General features: G+C 43.9%; 1 protein-coding gene across 1 annotated transcript in view; it reads right to left on the reverse strand.

The window, feature by feature from the left end:
• Positions 1-18,820, reverse strand: part of NOX3 (NADPH oxidase 3) — a 53,818-nt gene that overhangs the window by 11,321 nt on the left and 23,677 nt on the right. Inside the window, exons 9-11 of the mRNA XM_004674155.1 lie at positions 17,639-17,892; positions 11,917-12,076; positions 2,988-3,134 (exon numbers count right to left, since the gene is read on the reverse strand). Of these exons, the coding sequence (XP_004674212.1) occupies positions 2,988-3,134; positions 11,917-12,076; positions 17,639-17,892 (561 nt within the window). The remainder of the gene's footprint in view (positions 1-2,987; positions 3,135-11,916; positions 12,077-17,638; positions 17,893-18,820) is intronic.

The following is an 18,820-nucleotide window of genomic DNA, read 5'->3' on the forward strand; positions in this document are numbered from 1 at the left end:
GCTTATTCTCCTTAGTTTCTCCACCAATGGCTGGACATTTCTCCTTCTTGAGTCTAGCTGCACTGTAGAATCCTAGTTCTCTGACTTCTCTGATTTTTCTTTTTGATTCAAGGAAGAAACTTTAGATTTTTTATCTTATATATTTACTTCTGTCTCAGAAATTTTGCTACATTTCCATTCTCTATTCTCAGCAATCTGTACCACTTTTGGACCAGAACTCTCCAAAAAGCTTCCATTTTTCATGACCCAAGTAGCATAATCTACAAAGTTGAAGCCAAATTCTCTCCTAAGCTCTATCTTCCTTCGTGAGAAAAGTCCTACGTCTCAAACTCCCCAGAGTATACACAATTCTTCCAAATTGATCATCATAGATAAGATAATCATGCCAATTCTCAAATAATTTGTGCATCAAGATACTTCTACAGGCCCTCCCTGGTGGCGCAATGGGTTAGGACACAGCACTGCAAACGAGCTGCCACCATTTCAGTGAGAGCTAGATCCCTGGCCCAGGAGGAGATCCATATGGCGCGGCAGACCTCTCCTGTCTTGCCCGCTGCTCCCCTCAGCAGTGTACTTCGTCGATCTGCCTGGTCTGCTTCCCGCTCTGTTTCTGGTGAATTTTCTCACCACTCCTGCACCTCTGGCCTATACCACAGTTCTGTACGCATAAATAAACAAATCTTTTTTTTTTTTAAAGATACTTCAACATACAGCTTTTGAGTGAGATCTACAGGCAAGCAGTGTGCCGCAAATGGGGTGGTACAGAGAAGAGAGAAAACCTCTACTTTGTGAAGAACTGCTCCCGAGGAGGAGCAGCCTGTGAGGGCAGCTATTGTGATCAGCAAGATTCTTGTTAACTAGAGATAGAAACAAAGCTCTGGAAAAGGACACCAATGACTCTGGTGAAGCCCAAGACGTTTCCACTAAGAAAACCGCAGCAGGCTCTCAGAGGACTGGGCTCTGAGGTAGGGTCCACGCTGCAGACAGGGGTGGGGGGGGCACCAGGGAGTTAGTGACAGAGAAGCACCCAGGTGGCCCTGAGGGGAGAATGAGCAGGGCACCGTGGCTCCAGTCCAGTGGGATGTGGGGGGAGGGGCTGGAACAAGTGGGCATGCCAGGTTGACAAGGGTCTTCGCATCCTTGACAAAAATATTGTGCGTCATTTAATAGAATAAAAGGGCCTTTCCTAATCTTGTTAGAGGTATTGCTGAGCTACTGATCACTGATGTTGAAACATTTGGAATATATTTGTTACATATTTCTCAGCCTGGTGTGCAATTAGTCTCCAAACACTGTCAATTTGCCCTTCAAAATACCTTTCCCATCTGTCCCTTCTGTTCCTGTCATTCTGCCACTTCGAGGTTGTTGAATTCAGTCTAACAATTGGCTATTTCTAAAACAGTCTCTTGATTCTTTACTGACAGAATGTACCAATTATTTTTTTTTCCCCCGGAAATGTGAGTGTCTAAAGAATTTTCAACATGTCATGGTAAAAATTTAAGAACACATCTATTTTAATTTACTTGTATTTGGAAAAGTATATTGTATTTACTCATGGAAGTGGCAGTGATGTGATGGGGCAGAGGTGTGTTTCACAAAATCAAAGTGAGCCTTTGCTTCATAGCTACCCAATGTCCTAGCTGACAGCATGGTGTTCTCGTTTAGAGCAAGGTGGTTCTAGAAAGCCAAAGCCAAAGCTGGGTTTGTACTTCACCAAATGGATCATTAGTCAAAATTCCCACTTGAGTAAGGAAAATGTTTGTTGGGAACACATAATTAACACTATTTAATTCATTAAGAAGTTTCAAGCCTTGTTCCCAGGAAATCTATATTTCAAATTATCTCAGAGGAATAAATGTTTAAGAATTTACAAAGAGGAAGCTAAAAATTCATTTAGCTACTGAATTTCAAGCCCAGTCTTATTATTCATTTGCAGAAGCAGAGACAAATTACAGTGATGCTCTATTGGGCCTATATGGGATGTGTGTGTGTGTGTGTGTGTGTGTGTTTTGACAGAGAAAAAGTGATGGAGATGAGAGAAAGAGGGAGGGAGAGAGAGAGACAGGATGCAGGCACAGGAGAAAGCTTACAGACATGCAGGAGCATTCGTTTGTAAATTTAGTGATTAATGCAAATCTCCTTAGCTCAAACACACTTTCCTTAAAGTAAATATTAATAGTAGCTGCTACAGAAATGCTGATTACAACACACTTTCATAATCTAGCAATCATTTCATTGTTGTCTTCCATATTTGAGGAGTTAAAAAAGATTTAAAATTTAATCGTTACCATTCAATATTGTCAACACTGAAATACTAGTCATGCAGTACTTTAATATACACTATTTTTGATCAACTCTTAATATTTCATTAATACAGTATTCTGCAGAAACCTGTCATAACAGAAGATCATTTTGATCTTAGACAAATAAGCACATGTGTATACAATTTTCAGACATGTTTTAAGAAAAGGAAATCTCTAGATAAATCATGTATTTGACATAATTACTTTCTGTAGAAGCACACATACTTTACAATACAAAATATTGGCTGTAAACACCTGGGAATCTTTCTGCCTAATGCTGAACAACATAAAGCATAGAATTGGAACCAATTAGGAACTCAACGAGACATAACAGCCAGTCAATAATATTTGCTTGATGTCACTAAAATGCAAATACAACATTTTGTGACATCATATTTATTTCTTGGATTCCCAAGAATTGTCTTCCATTAACCAACTGCTTTCCCTATCTTCTTTTCTATTCTCCAGCAAGTTATCTGTAGTGCTTTGATTGTTACAATTTGAATAGCTCTTTCTAATCTGGTTTTATTCTCCTTTCTTACTTAAGAACATAAAAAATGCAATAATTCTTTCATGCTACCAGATAACTATATTGCTCACTATTGAAGTTCTTTCTTTCTTTCTCTTGACTCTATTATGAGGCAAGTTAGATAATATTGCTTGTTCTCAGAGTCATGTCAATACCTGGTTTTCATCCCATCCAGTGAGAAATATATGATAACTTAGACAGTGAGCTCTCCCTTGTTCACTCATGCGTGTTTCCAGAGAGAGTAAGAGATCAGCAAACCATTCAAAAGAACTGGGGTCCCGACAAATCCAGTAAAAGTAGACCTGCAAAGAGAGAAGGCTTGATGAGCGATCTGTCCCTCTTTCATAATGTGCTGATAATCACAGACCACTTTATATCTATTAAATTATTTGAGCTCAAATGGGCACTTCTGCAAAATAACACGCTTCTCTCTGCCAGTGAACAGTCACACTGTGATTTCTTTAAAAAAAAAAAAAAAATCACATTGTGTTTGAAAAAGCCCAGAGCGAATTCAGAGAGTCAGGAGCCTGAGGGCTGTTGCCAGTTTTTCTGGATTAGGATCAATTCAACACATTCCTGGCTGAGCTCAGTGAGGTTAATAATCATAACTAGCTGTGCCTTTCACTGCTCCCCATGGGCGATAAACCCTCCGACCAAGACCCTTCATCTGTTCTTATGACCTAAACTTGGATTTCAACACTCTTCTCCAGGGACCCCAAAGACTGGTGCTCTGATCCATTTCACTGGCAGGACCCCCTAGAGGGTGGGGTTATGGGAACGGCAGGATCAAGTCTCCCAGCCCAAGTAGTTTCCCCTCAGTCTGACAGGATCTATGTTTAAGGAAGCTAGTGCTTGGTGCTGTGGTGTGTGACAACCCTTCTAATGGAATTAGGTCTAGAAAGAGTTGCTTCGCAATTCTCTGGGTTTAGTAAATGGCATATGACCAAGAGTAGTTTGGGTTTGCTACAATCAAGGCTTATCTTTTCTGCCTTGAGTTTCTGAGAATTGTATCTAGAAAAAAACATGGGAGCTCAATCTATTAATTCTCTAGATTTTTTCTCACCTTTTTAACCACCTGCTGCCCACTCACTGGCCAGATGTCACCAGACATCGCTTCCTGAACAGGATAGACTGGGAGCTGGTCTTGATCTCCATTGCAAAATAATCTCCAATAACCAGTTCTCCCTGCCACCCCTGCCAGTTTGTCTGCAAGCTCAAAATCACACAAAGAAACTTATCGATAAAATTTAATTAACCGATCAAATTCATGAGAACAAAAATCACAGAATGTATTTTCAAGGCTAAACATCTTGCCTATTCTCTGCAGGTTTATGCAGGAATTTATAATATTAACAGTTAGGGAGAACAAAAGCCAGTGAAGATAAAACCTTCTCTCAAGAATTAGTCTGGGTATTTGTTGGACAGTTGCTGCTTGGAAGGGTACTTTGAATATTAATCCTGGGACAAATGTTTCTCCTCAAGCCCGCCCCCCCCCGCAAGGAGTACCTGTCTCTTCTTCGTTGTAAAACGGAACCAGGGGTTCTCTCTGGTGGGTCCCTACCAGCCCTCACATGTTCCACCATTTGCTGGTGCAACAAATGGGCAGTGAATACACAACATTCCAAGACTATTCCCTGCTCTGCAGCTGTAAGTGCAAACAAGACTGAGAACAATTCCTGGTGCCTGCAGAGTTTGCAACTGACAGAAAGACGTTATTAATAAGTAAAATACAGATTATGCCAGAGGGTGATAAGTACGGTAGAGAAACATTAGATAGACCGGAAAGGGCTGCGTATTAAGTCAAAGGAAGGGACATCTGAACAGAGAGCTGGTGGGGACAGGGATGACGGGGTCGAGGGAAGAGCTAGGAGGGAAGTGGCCACGAGGGACCTCTCAGGGAGGAGGATCAGGGAGGGAAGGAAGAGCAGCAGAAGAGGGGGCCGGTCAGGGAGGAACAGCTTTGCTTTGCGGCCATTTTGACTATCACCCAATGTTGACGGAAGTGAGTGAGTGAGATGCTCCACGCGCAGGAGGGGCATGTGCAGGAGAGCGGCGCACGTGAGCTGAGGAGCCACCAGGGCAAGGCGACCTTCCTCTTTTGCTGAGAATAAACCGCGAGGCATTAGGGGAAAGAAGGCAGATGCCTGAGTCCAGGAAACGGATTTTGCAACCTCTGTTGGAGTCGAACACGGCCATCTTCTTTCTCAATTCGTGCTGTTGTGCCTAATCTGAATAACCCTCTGAAAACCTTCCCCCTCACCGGAGCTTGCTTTGCTCCCGGTAGAAACAGAAAACCTACTGAGGAATTTATTGCTTGTTTCCCCAGGCACCCCTCAGTCTTACCCTCAGTAGGCTGTTTTATCTAACATGGCGGCATATCGTAGAGAACAAACCTTGATCTCCCCGAGCGATGTCTCCCCAAATCTTCTGTAAGAAGCTTAGGACCCAATGGCATTTGGCATTTGGAGGTGGCTAGATTTAGATGAGGTCAGGAAAGTCAGTCCTCCCATTAGAAAGGCACAGGTGAGAGGCCAGAACTCTCTCTGCCACGGGAGGAGACAGTGGGGAGGGGCCGCCTGCGAGCTAGGAGGAGAGCCCTCGCCAGAACCCCTGATCTGGGACTTCCAGCCGCCATGCCTGTGAGGAGGTATTTGCCACTGAGGCCATCAACCCGAGCTTGTGTGCCAGCAACCCGAGCTGAGTAATTCCTCACACTATACAAATAAGAACAGGACTGATAGAAGCGCCACCTAAGTAGGGGGATGGAGCATTTGACTATATTCCCAAAAGAGAACTTTCTCTCAGAGTTTAAAATCTGCACCTGATGCATCTATACAGAAAAACATAGAATCTCCTCGATAACGGTAGTGATTCTTATCCTGGTTTTTTGTTGCTGTCGTTGCCAAAATCATTCTGGATGAAGGCAACAGCAAACACATTTTAAAATGAATTATTTCTTTTTACTGAGATACTCAGTTTTAAAGAGATAGAATTTTGAAATAGTTCCCTCAGCTACCCGTTTGAAGACTGAGACCCGTCTTTTTCAGTGATTTTTGGTCCTTAACACTTTTTCTCTCAGTCGTTATCCTTAATGTTAATTATGTCATGGCAATCTTGTTACTTTCTCCTATGACCAAACTCTGACTTTTGTGTACCTTCGTTTATTTTAATTACAGTTCACAACACTTAGGGAAATGTTCATTAACACTAGAATTACAACAATTGCGAGAAAGCCAGACTATAGCGTACTCTGAAAGCACAAAATGAGAAGAAGTGAAGGGAAAGACATTGGGGGTGCTCTGCTCCACATTACAACAGCACCCCAAACCCAAACGAAATGAAGTGACAGCCTGCATAGGTACGTGTGTACGTGTGTACAGAAACATGGAAAAGGGTGAGATGCTCCAACTGTTTAACGAGACCTCCCTGGAGAGCAGGATGGTGCTGCTGCTGGTGGTTAGTTTGGTGGGGGAGCAAAAGAGGGGAGCTCTTTGATGGATTTATTGGAATCCTTTTCAGGGGACATGATTGACCTGGGTGACTTGTGTGGTTAATAAGCCAAGATCTTACTAAATAAAAATGCTGGTCAGGAGCCCACAGAGCCAGGGGAAGCCTATGGGCAGAAGGGAGCGCTTGAGGTGGTTTAGGGAAAGATGGGGTGCTCATGAATCTTCTGGAGAAGCCCATGTGGCTCCTGCTCCCCAGGCTAGTGCGGATGATCAGTGAGTTCCGGGAGAGGCCAGAGCTCCAGTGTGAGGGAAAGTGAAGGTAAATAATTTCTCCAACAAAACCGATTAAATTAAATGCATTTTTCATTCATTAGAAAAGAGAGCAGGCCCTCCTTTGTTTTATTAATATATTTAAGCAGAGTATGGATTTTTGCCTTTCTTGGCCTATTTGCCTGGTTCCCACTGGCCCCTGCTGTCTTTTTATTTGAATTATCTGTTTATTATATTAGGTTAAGAAACCCAAAGGCCATTTTGCAAGGGACACGCTATAAATACCCATTATCACAGTTATATATTATTGAACTGATGAAGGAAGACAATTTATGAAGAAATTAGATGATCTCAGTTTTTCGATAATCTATTTTATTATAGTCTGAAGATTACATATGCAGTTAAGAAAATGAACCAAATCTCGCAGTTGGCAGTCCTGGTCGCTCTGTCTACACAGCGGTGATATTAGGGGAGCTAAACGTGGAAAGCTAATATATTTATGTCAGCAATCCCCCCCCCTTCCCACTTGTACACACCTATTTCATTCATCATTTTGACAGTTTGCACAAGCAAACTGTCCTAATTTTTTCAAGAGCTCTTTTCACAAATTGAGTGTGACGTCGAATTCATCATATCCTTTTGGCTGGGGTGGAGGACTTTCCTTGCCAGGGAGCACTCACTCCTTCTGTGCTCAGCTGCACGGCCCCTCACATCCCTGTCCTCAAACGAAGGACCCCTGTGTCCTCATCTGCCTTCAACTGTGGAAGTTTGACTCTGACGCCTGTGTTGAAAATATCCCTATAATATCTTAAACATTTCCCCTGTTTCTTCCCAGCAAGTTGTCATTATGCCTAGTGCTATTTTGCCTTCTTGGGGATTCTCCTCTTCATCACATCTATCCCTTTATTTCCCCCTCCTCCCACCATCTTAAAAAATAAAAGACTGGGACCCTCCCCAGTGGTGCAGTGGGTTAAAGCACAGCACTAAGAAGCTAAAGCCACCTCATCATGAGTTCGATCCCCACCCAGGAGCTGAACCACAAAGCATTGCAATCCTCTCTTGACCCGCCTGCTGCTCCCCTCAGCAGTGTACTTCGTCAGTTGGCCTGTTCTGCTCCCCATTGCCTTGGTGAATCTTCTCACCGCCCCTGCACCTCAGGCCTGTACCCCAGTTTTGTATGCATAAGTAAATCTTAAAAAAATACAAGATCCCCAATCAGTTTCAAATGGAAAGCGCTCCACATGAACCCAGAGAAAGAGCAGACAACCTATTGGCTTGTCTCCCTGCATTTCACCTAGACTAACATGGCAGGAAAAAAGGGTAAAGAGAGAGAGTTTGCAGTGGTAACTTCTGGTTTGAATTTTTTACTATAGACTTGGCAACATAAGCCTCATAGGTAGAAATGTATACTTTTATGCCCACTGATGTTAACCCAGGGAGGAGAAAATCCTACCCAATTGTAGTTAACCATTTAGGCTTAAAATTCTAGCCTTGACCCCTGTGTTGTTTTTTATCCCCTCTGTTGTTCCAGAAGAGAACAATCTGAAAACTATAGCCCAGATCTGTAATTGCAAAGACGCTGTTGGATAAATATTAGTGCTTTGCTCTGCTGCACTTTAAAAATTACATAGATGCTGAAAGTTTAGTGGAAGGAGCAGTATTTATATCTCAAAAGCATGTGGGAGAGCCTCACAAATATTAGTTACATAAGCCTCATGATCGCTGTATTCACACAAACACAAAGTGGCTTTATAACAGAGAAACTTTCTAAACCTTTCTCCTGTGTGCAGACTCTAAGGAAGTGAAGCTTATGTGTCACTTCAGCTTCGACTTTCAATAACATGAAGCTTCACTTCCTTCACAGGAGAGCTGCGAAATCAGAAACACATGCTCGCTCCCGACTCAGTAGCTAAGTGGCTGGGTGACTCCGGACAAATCTGTTTCCCTCTACAAACAGATTCATACACAAAGCAAGAGAGTCAAGACCCCTCAAAATCTCGGTTGAGTCTAGCCACACTGCTTCCTGTCCCTAATGCGTTATTCCTGCTCTTGTTTGCAAGTGGATATTGTCCTGATATTATCCTTGATTATATAAGTTATCGAAACATACTTGTTTTAATTTCCTATACTAGGCTTCCACTGTTTGGACTAGAGATTAACATTCCTGTTTTCCTTTCCACTGGAAAAAGCATAGAGAAACTCCTAAACGTGAACCAGGAATAACAACGGAATGTGAGAAAGGATGATGGATTAAGATCTCATGAGTTTCTATATGGGCTTTAGATTGTGTGGGAGCTTATAATAATTTTTCTTATGCGTAATAAATTAATTGGTACATATGATTTTAATTGTTCAATTATTGAATAGTATTTTTGGTTAAATCAAAGAATGAATTAATCTTAGTAACTTAGACTTTGACAGACAATTGTGCAGAACTCATTTGTTCATTCTTTGGGGATACATGAATATTCATGGACTGATATATTCAAGGTTGATGGAGTAAATGTGTATATATACATAGACAATATCTATATACATCCAGGTATTACATACATTTATATGGATATATGTATGTATGTATATCATATACAGATCTATATGGGCAACTGAAAGTACTCAAAATGAGTACTCAGCTGAAAAAATATATATACATACTTATATGTATATATGTGAATTCACACGTACACACATCCATCTCATAATTATGAAGCTATCCAGTGATGAAGCTATCCAGAGAAACTATACCCCAGGAGCTCAGAGTCGGTCTGGGAACACCAGATATTCTGTGTGTCACCACACAGTAAGGAAAGACAGCTGCTAGAAAAGAAGCACAGAGGGCCGGTGGTTAGGAGAAGTGTCGAGTAATGTAAGTATGCTCTGAGACGCTTTCCTGTCTGTGTGAGAGCACATGGTTCTCATTCATTCTAGACTCAATATTCCTTGAGTGAATAAGTGGGTGCAAGTGAGACAATCAGTCCTTCACCACAGGCAGGTGAGACAGAACATGAACTTTGGTGTAATCAAACCCGCAAAGTTATTGATAAGTGATTTTACTTGGTAAAGAGCAAGAGGAAGCAAAGGGTGTAAGAGGACGAGAAGTCAGCCATAAGCGACAAAGCACTGAAACCAAACGTTGAAGCCAGCAGCTGTTTCGCTTATGTGTGCCTCAGACTGAGGGTTTGTGTCCCCTTGACACTGACCATGTTGAAGCCAAATGCCCCACGGGGGAAGAGAGGGCTTTCAGGAGTTGAGGAACTCATATGGGTGGAGCCCTCATACATGAATTAGTGACCTTTTTAACAAGACTTCAAAGAATTCCCTCTGTCCCATCAGTCATACAGGTTACACTATGTAGGGCTTCTATGAGTAAGGAGTCAGGCTCCCATCAATAAAGTCTGCTGAAGCCTTGATCTTGGGGCTGCCCACCTCCAGATCTGTGAGAAGTAACTTTCTGTTTGTAAGCCACCTGCTCTAAGGGATTTTGTGAAAACAGCCCAAATGAATTGAGATACATTGTTAAACTTATTGTGCATGGAACAGAGAAAATGGCTTCGGCATAAGAAGGACATGCGTTCATGCTCTCCTGGGACATAGTTACTAGCTCTCGGCACATTAGGATCCTCATGATCAAATGATGATATCACTTAGTTTAAAGAGGTCTCATGGAAATTCAACAATATGAGCCTACCTCTCCTATCAGTGGTGCAGTCTAGCTTCAGTTATCTCATTTGTAAAAGGGGGATAAAAACATTAAGGACCTTAACAAGATGATGTGAGATAGTATGTATGATATGCCAACTACTTTCCTGCAAGTAGTCAAGGCTTGAGAAATCGAGGCTAGTCTTGAGCAGTAGTAGTAGTTGTCTATGCATCTTTGGCAGATGTAATAAAATTGCTACCATTTTATACACAGGTACACAGAACTATTTCCACACTATTGATTTAACTTATTTGGTGTTAAACTCCTTGTCGAGGGTTAGTCTTATTTCTCCAACATGTCAGGAAATGTTATTCAGAAGGTGAACTGAGGTTCTTAAATTAAAACTTCTGGTGAGGCTGGAATCAAGCTGAGGTGGTTTCTCTGACGAAGGAATCCCAAGTGTTCCCTCAATGTCTGCCACTATTGGTTCCATCACAGCAAAAGCCAGAAAAACCTGGGCTTAAATCCTGGCTCTGCCTTTTGTTACCCATGTATTTTCAGGACAGTCACTTTAGTCTTGCTAAGATTCAGGTTCCGTTTGCGGAACACAGGCACTGCTCTTTAAGGTTACTGGACATATTATGAAGATCAAATGAGAAGATGTATGTCTATGCCTGTCCTCTGGACACTCATAAGATGATGGTTAATTACTCTGTCTTAATTATGAAAACCCTAGTGGTAGAGAAACTGCCCCTAGGATTTCTCAGAATGCTAGTTCTTAATAAATGTTCAAGGAAGGGTAGGGGAAGCACAAACCAAATGAACTTCTACAAACTTATTTAACAGGCTAATAGCTGATGTTGACTCTTCAATGTGGGATTTGCGGTAATGTTTCTGAAACTCATTTAGCCACAGAATTCTCCAGTAGAGAAGACCCTGACAAACATTTATCAGAGCCCAACTACTGGAACATGCTGATCTAGTCAAGCATCTTCCTTTGATAGATGAGAAAGCTGCAGCCTGGACTGGAGAAGATGTGACAGAACCAGAGCCAGGGCTGGCCTGATGGCCTGGGTTCCTCTGGCTTGACACTATTCGGTATTAATGTGGTTCTCTTTCCCCCACTGCTCTAGGGTAGGCTGCTGATCCAAGTAGGGTTCAAGTGTGATACAGTCTTTGGTTAGCACAAAGACAGGAAGGGAAGCATGGTGGCATCTGGATAAAGATTATAGAAGACATGGCCACAGGCTGATTCAGAGCCTGAAAGCAACACCAGACGAAGCAACGAATCCTGACTGAGTCATTTTAACCTCTTGTTAAGACCCTGGTCTTAACCATGAGAAGATGCTGCATTGCACACTTGCAACCCCAGTATCCAGCGAAAGCGATGAAGGCAGAGGCTGCCTGTTAATATTACTAACGGCAGCCCAGGCACATAGCCATTTGCAGTCCGTCCATATTTTACTGACATGAGCAATTACATGTCCTGTAATGGCAATGAAGCAATAAAATTTATGTCTTGTCATCTTTAACAAGATTAGACATAACCCTTCTCATAAATATAATACTGAATGGAGATTTTTAAGAACATAAGTATAGATAAGGATCTTTGAGTTTATCCCTCCTAGTTAATTAAAATCCTCCCCAAGAATCGGCAGATGACAGATATAAGGATGTTGAACCTTTTAATCCATTGAAGGATGAACTAATGATTTTTTTGCATACCTTACTCAGCTTCAGCTGGGTTTCTGACTCACACTTGTACCATACAGATTTCAGGAGTGAGGCGAAGGGAGTCACGCCTATTCCTGCAGCAATGCACACGCTCACTGGGTAGTGAAACACGTCCATCAGTGAGGCGCCGAAGGGCCCATCCACCGCTAGCCTGTGGGAGCAAAGAGCAGCCTGGTTGTCAATCACAGCACTCTGCTCTCGAACACACAACTATTCTACATCTGGGCATTGTGTAGAACGCTGGGAAACAAGCACAGGCAAGTCAGCTTTGTGATCTGGAATACCTTATTTGGAGAGCTTGGGCTGAGCGTGAGGGTCTCTAGAGGCCTGTCTGATGGGGGATGATAAGACAGTTGAAAGCAGGTGCCATTCATGAAAGGACAAAGCCAGGGCCCTCCCTGGTGGTGCAGTGGGTTAGGACGCAGAACTGCAAGTGAGCTGCAGCTGTTCAGTGCAAGTTCGATCCCCAGCCCCAGAAGTGACCCACAAGGCACAGCAGACTTCTCCTGTTTCGCTTGCTGCTCCCCTCAGCAGTGTACTTCGTTGATCTGCCTGTTCTGCATCCCGTTCTACCTCTGGTGAATCCTCTCACTGCCCCTGCACCTCTGGCCTGTACCCCAGTTCTGTATGCATAAATAAATAAATCATTAAAAAGAAAGAAAGGACAAAGCCTGACTTCTCTGGCTTGAGCTCTTGCCTCTTCCATGCAGCACAATTTTCAAGCAGTTCTTAACTTGCTCTGGCTTTCAGCCCTTCTTCCCTCCCACCCTCCTCCTGTTCTCTCTCTCTTCCCTCCTTGTTTTCAAGCTGCCATCAGAAGAAAGAAACAGAGGCATCAAGGTGATTTCGAAGACTCAGCTGTTCTTCTACTATGTAATTCTCCCTATTTTTATTGGTTCAGAACCACATCTTTGTAAATTTATATAATTTTAGTCTAATTGAAAGCATCCATTTAGAATGAATATGATTTTAAAATAATCTGTCAGGTAGACTTTCTAAAACACATTATTTTAGATTATGTGAACTCAAAATCTGAAACAATTAAGCTGGGCAGCATTGTTATTTTATTGTGCTTAGCAAATTTTTCTTTGTAAGAATTGACCTATTTAGGGGCCCTCCCTGGTGGTTCAACAGGTTAAAGCATAGCCCTATGCAGCACAAGTTTGATCCCCGGCCAGGAGCTGACCCACATGGCACAGCAGACCTCTCCTGACCCACCCACTGCTCCCCTCAGCGGTGTATTTCAGTTGATCCGCCTGTTCTGTTCCTCACTCTGTCTCTGGTAAATACTCTACCCGCCCCCCCCCACACCCCAGCTCCTGTAAGCGTAAATTAATAAATCTGTAAACAAACAAACAAAAAAGAATCAAGCCTATTCCTTGAATATATATGACTGTCTTCAACATGGTCCTAGACAGTGATCTCAGTGATCTCTGGATTCTGCTCCAGCTCTCCACACTTCCTTTTCTGCCATTCCTTAAAACACATAACATCTCCTATTGCCAAAAGGGATTGGCATGTGATAACCCAAGTAATAAGTTGGAGTACTCTGCCCCAATTTCCCTCTTCCCCCCGATTTAGCTAACAGTAGATCTCCCAGTAGGTCTTATTCAGCCATCACTTCCTGGGGAGACTTCTTGGACTCTTGAAATTACTTACAGCCCCTTGCACCACACCCTTTGCAATGCTTGGCACAGTTCCAGATAGCCATGTTTTTGGGAAGGGAGATGAGCACAGATGATCTGTCGTCTGAAGGACTGAATCCCAAGTTCTGTGGGGATAGGAGCAGTGTCTGTTGCTCACCACTGCATCCCTGAACCCCTAGTGCTTTGCCTGGGAATGTTCCTAACAATTTGCTGAATAAATTGCAAAGGGAATGGTTAAAATATTTCAGTCAGCAGAATGTATTAAATAAACTCAACTATTCCAAAAGCATGCATTTACATATGAACAAAGATATGCTAATTAAAAGAGTTCTAAGTTATTCATAACCATTCCCTAAGGGGTGTCTGTGAAGGCACCCGAGGTTAGCCCTTTTGGGCTTACTATGTGTTCATGAAAGTTCAATTGTGTTTATTTAAAAATATTCCATATGCCAGACATTCTAACAATTCAAATGAACTCTCCTCAAGTTAATCTTAATTAATAAGGCTTTATTACATATTGATATATGGAAATGGAAGAGTAAAAATAAAAGGTCATTAACCAGGAAGGGTTAGTGTCTCAGCCCACTGTAGATTACTTATAAATAATTAGACAAGGAGCACTGTGAGAGAAAAGATGGGGACTGTCCATGGATTAAAATGTCTTATTGTTAATTGTTTTTATAATTGGTCGTATCTAGGATTTATTTGACACTGATTTTAGAAGATAACAATTAAACCCAAAATGAATTGTGTCATATAATCCACAGAAGTACATAACAAACACATTTCTGCATCATTAGAATGGAGAATCTAAGCTGGAAGTGGCAGGAATAAATATTTATCCCAGCTTCCCTGCGAGTGGAGGAAGCCTGCCTTCTACTTCCCTGGCAGCTGGGCATGTTTTGATGGTAGATCGCAAGGCACCTTGTTCCATGTCGACAGCCTTTTAAATGCTAGCTGGTGTTTTCTTGTGTCTCACTGAAATCATCTTCCTACGACTCCAGGCTTTTGCCTGCCTAAGAAACACAGTCCATCCCGCTTGTTCCCACCTCCCAACCCTTTAAATAGTCAGTTGTTGTTCTCATGACAAACAATCATGACCGATTGTTTCTTTTGGACTGCAATTACTCGTGCCCTTTCTCAAGACTTCTCACAATCCTGAAGGAGCTTTCTTTGCACTCATTCTGGTTTATTAAGCTCACTCAGCTTCTCCCTCTTTGTTTGGACACAGAATTTTCAATGAAGCAGCTCGGAAGACGACTCACCCTTCCAGGACCCACTTCATGCTGTTCCCTGTTGCTCAAATTGAGCAGCAGCCTCTCCCCCTCCTCATTAACCTGCTCTTTACTCTGACTCCAAGACCCTTGTTCATCTAACTTGTTCTTCCTGTCTGAGCGTCCCTGGCAGTCTCATCTCTGTTGCACGTGGTCTTTCTTATTTGCAATAATAAACGCACCATTTTTTTTTTCCCTCACTATTCATTATGCTGGGGACCCTGAGTCCTAAACCCTCTGCACTACTGTTACTACCCCTGTAGGCCTGCTAGCCGAGGGCACAAATACCAGTCACCAGCTTCTGGGAAAAGAACTAGCTCAACAAAAGGTCGTTTGGTGGAGGGTGGAGGCAAGGCTCTCCATCACGCTCCATGAGGGTGGAGTTCTGGGCAATATCTATGGGGTTGAGGAACAAAGAAAGTCTAACAATTTTTAAGTTGGTCGAGTCTGATAGATTGCTGCCTGCCGGGCCATGGTGGTCACTCAAACTGCTACAAACGGAGCACCCCTGGCCTCTGAATGCTGTCTGTCTCCCCTTAACTCAGGTTTCTTGGTTCTGTCATCCGTGGCCATTTTTCTGTCCAGCAATGAGAGGATACCTGAAGGACAGTGATCCCTCTTCTGGACCAATGCTTTGAAACACTACTTTTCAACGAATAAAATACTATTTTTTCCCCCTCATTTAAACTGGGTAGGGGTATGCTTATTCTATTGATTCACCCTGGAAAACATGCCCTGTTGTTTTTGCATGATAAGCAGAAACAGAAAGAGATCACCACAACCATGATGGTTTCATGATTCTCTTCATTGACAGATGAGGAAACTGAGGCACGATGTTACAGACACTCCCTGTGATCACACTCAGAGCTGGGCTCAAACCAGCTGCCTGACTCTGGTTCTGGGCAGCAGGTTCAATCTCTGACAACTCTAGCGTCATGCCTGGGAAGTTCTTCCATCAAAGGCAAAGACTTTCAGAAGAGCTCACTCAGCACAACAGTGTTGAGTACGAGGCTTCCTTTCCCTCCACATCCTCGCTACCACTTGCTGTTTCTGGTCTGTCTGGTCAGGTATGAGGTGGTATCATTTTGTAGCTGTGATATTTATTTCCCTGATGATAAGAACCACTACATCACTTGTGGCATTAACCACCACTTGATATTTCTTTATACCCTTCAGAGATGGTAGAGAAGGAATCTTCTGATGCTCTTTTGAAATATCATACTCCCATTCAAAATGTTTTTCCCATAACTTAAAAAAAAATTTGATACATCTTTGATTTTTCTAATTCTTGGGAAATTCTTCAATAGAGTGGGAGTCAACTTGAAGTCATTGTTTATTAAAAGAAGCCAAGGAGTGGTAATTTACTGGGGTTGCTGCCTATGCTGCTGAGGATGGAAGTGTCTGTGTCTCCTCAGTGGTCATGTTGTAGCCCTATCCCTCAGGACTTTACAGCATGTCTTATTTGAAAACGAGGCTCTGGCAGGTGCACTAATTCCAGTGAAGATGAGGTCATCAGGGATAGGATGGACCTTTAATCTAACATGACTGGTGTTTTTATAAGAAGGGCTCACAAAAATGTGGAGAAGTGGGGAGCTCCCCTGGGTGACAGGCGCAGCATTTAACTGTTTAACTGCTGCAGTCTCAAACCAAGGACACCGAAGCATCCTGGCCAGACCCTGGAGGCAGGAGCAGGCAAGGGAGGGGCTTCCCTGCAGGTGTCACAGGAGCACAGGCCTGTTGGTGCCAGGTGGCAGGTCCATGGCCTTCCAAATGGAGAGAAATAAGCTTCTCTTGTTATAAGTCGCTCACTGTGCGTGTGCTTTGTTAGGATGGGGTCCAGGATGCACACAGATGCTCCCCCTCAGCTCCACCCTTCAAACATCTCACTTTCAGCAAGGTCACATCATGTTGATTTCACTAGACCTCTTCAAGTCCTAGAGAAATGGAGGCAACATTTTGCCTTCTTTGGGCTTCTGGAGCACAGTGGTTAGCTAATACTGGTGGCATTCACATACATGCAGGGCTGCCTGCCTGACATTGCTGATTTTCCAGACTCTCAGATCACTTTGTCATCTATAAACCTTTGATCTGGAATTACTTAGCTCCTTCTCTAGGGTAGGCAACCTGCCAGATGAACGCCGGTTGCGATATATCCTTTTTATGAAGACCAAACATCACGAATGTCACCAATATAATTTTAGACTGTGACAGTGAAAAGTGCACAGGGCTGACTTACTCATCACAGTCTGTGCAGAACTAGTCAAGTGATGCTCTGGAGCTGGAAGAGCAAAATCCTCCTGCTCCTTAGATCACTGGCTGCCATGGTTAACATTTGCTGTTTGAAAAAACGTACATGGGTCCTCCATGGTGGTGCAAAGGGTTAAAGTGCAGCACTGTGAAGCTGGCGGCAGCTGCTTCAGCAAGAGTTCTATCCCCAGCCAGGGAGGTGACCCACAGGGCACAGCAGACCTCTCCTGTCTCCCCTCGGCAGAGTGTTTCAGTCCATCCACCTGTTCTGCTCCCCACTCTGTCTCTGGTGAAGCCTCTCACTGCCCCTGCACCTCTGGCCTGTACCCCAGTTCTGGATGCATAAGTAAACCTTTGAAAAAAATTAAACATGTACCTGTTTCGCTAGAAATCTACTCGTACTTTCTAGTCTATCCAATTTAAAAATTGGATTCAAACGTACTACGTAGAATAAAGAGATGCTGGAGTCGGAGGGCTGTGGACATACTAAAATACCTGCTTTCTGGAATACGCTACACACATGGAAGAGGAGAAACAGGCTCCCACCTTGGCAGGGGCCGGGGCGCCTGTGGGGCCGGGCCGCCAGCTCCGAAGGCCTCACACAGCGCCGCTGTCCAGTCGCCTGCCGCCTGGATGTGCACACTGAAGAAGTCTTCCTGGGGGGCCGAGGTGAGTGTGAACGGGTGCCACTCCAGGGCGGAGATGGCCGGGCACTGCAGCAGGATGTACTGCCCGGGCGCCATTTTAAAGCTGCGCTTTCTCATCTGCAGTTCCAGGACGCCGGACGGGTGGCTCACCACCTGGGTCGGAGACAGAGCTTTGGCCTTTTACACAGGTTCAGTGGTAAGAAAGCAGGCTTCCTTCTGAGACCGTGGTCAGAAACGGTCTGCAAAGTCCAAGTCTGTCTCCCAAGGTACCATCGCAGGCAGCCCGGGGCCTCTCCCCTGCCTGTCTCCCCTCCCCCTTCTCTACCGTCTCTGCCTGTCTGCTGGTTTCTCAAGGCCAGAAGATTCTGGTCAGCTGAAACTGGTTGAAGCAAGTGATTGAGGAGTTCTGTGCTGGGACATGCCCACGACTCCCAGAAGTGAGGGGAATAACCTGCTGACATCACACCCTCCAGATCCCGCCAGCGCATGCTAAACCCCTTGAAAATGAGACCCAGTAAGAGGCCACATCAGCCACTGTGCCTGCAGGTTCGGGCCACCCTCTCCCTTCTCCCTTCTCCACCCTGCTCTGTTCTCCTCCTCGCCCTTCAGAGCCCCCAGCCCGGGGAGGGGCAGGAGGCAGATTCCAGAGGAGGCAGCTAAGAGCCTGCTCTTTTCTTGGCGTTTGACCCGTCAGTCATGCCCTTTCTCTGCTCTGAAAGCTGTGGTCACACCGTTTGCCCGTCCGGCCGTCCACCACGGGCCGCACTCAGTCGGGTTATGATTCCTTCAGAGGTTTTGTAAATGTTCAACTAGTTTTGTCTTTGAGGAATATTTTACATACACGACTTGCTATGAGCTTCTAGAACCTTTGCTGTTGTTTCCATATTTGGGCTGGCAGCTCCAGCCAGAATGAAATTCCTCACGCTCAGAGAGCTGTGCCTGAAATTTGGGACGGTATGGCCAGGGGCAAGATGGGGTCCAGCATGTGACATTATGTCTCAGATAACCAGGCTCCCAGCAGACTGTGGAGCGCATCTAAGAGAATGTCAACTAACTGCTTTAAATATTTATTTTGTAGAAG

This window comes from Condylura cristata, unplaced genomic scaffold, assembly GCF_000260355.1.
Source record: "Condylura cristata isolate star-nosed mole 26May11 unplaced genomic scaffold, ConCri1.0 scaffold00001, whole genome shotgun sequence".
Lineage (NCBI taxonomy): Eukaryota > Metazoa > Chordata > Mammalia > Eulipotyphla > Talpidae > Condylura > Condylura cristata.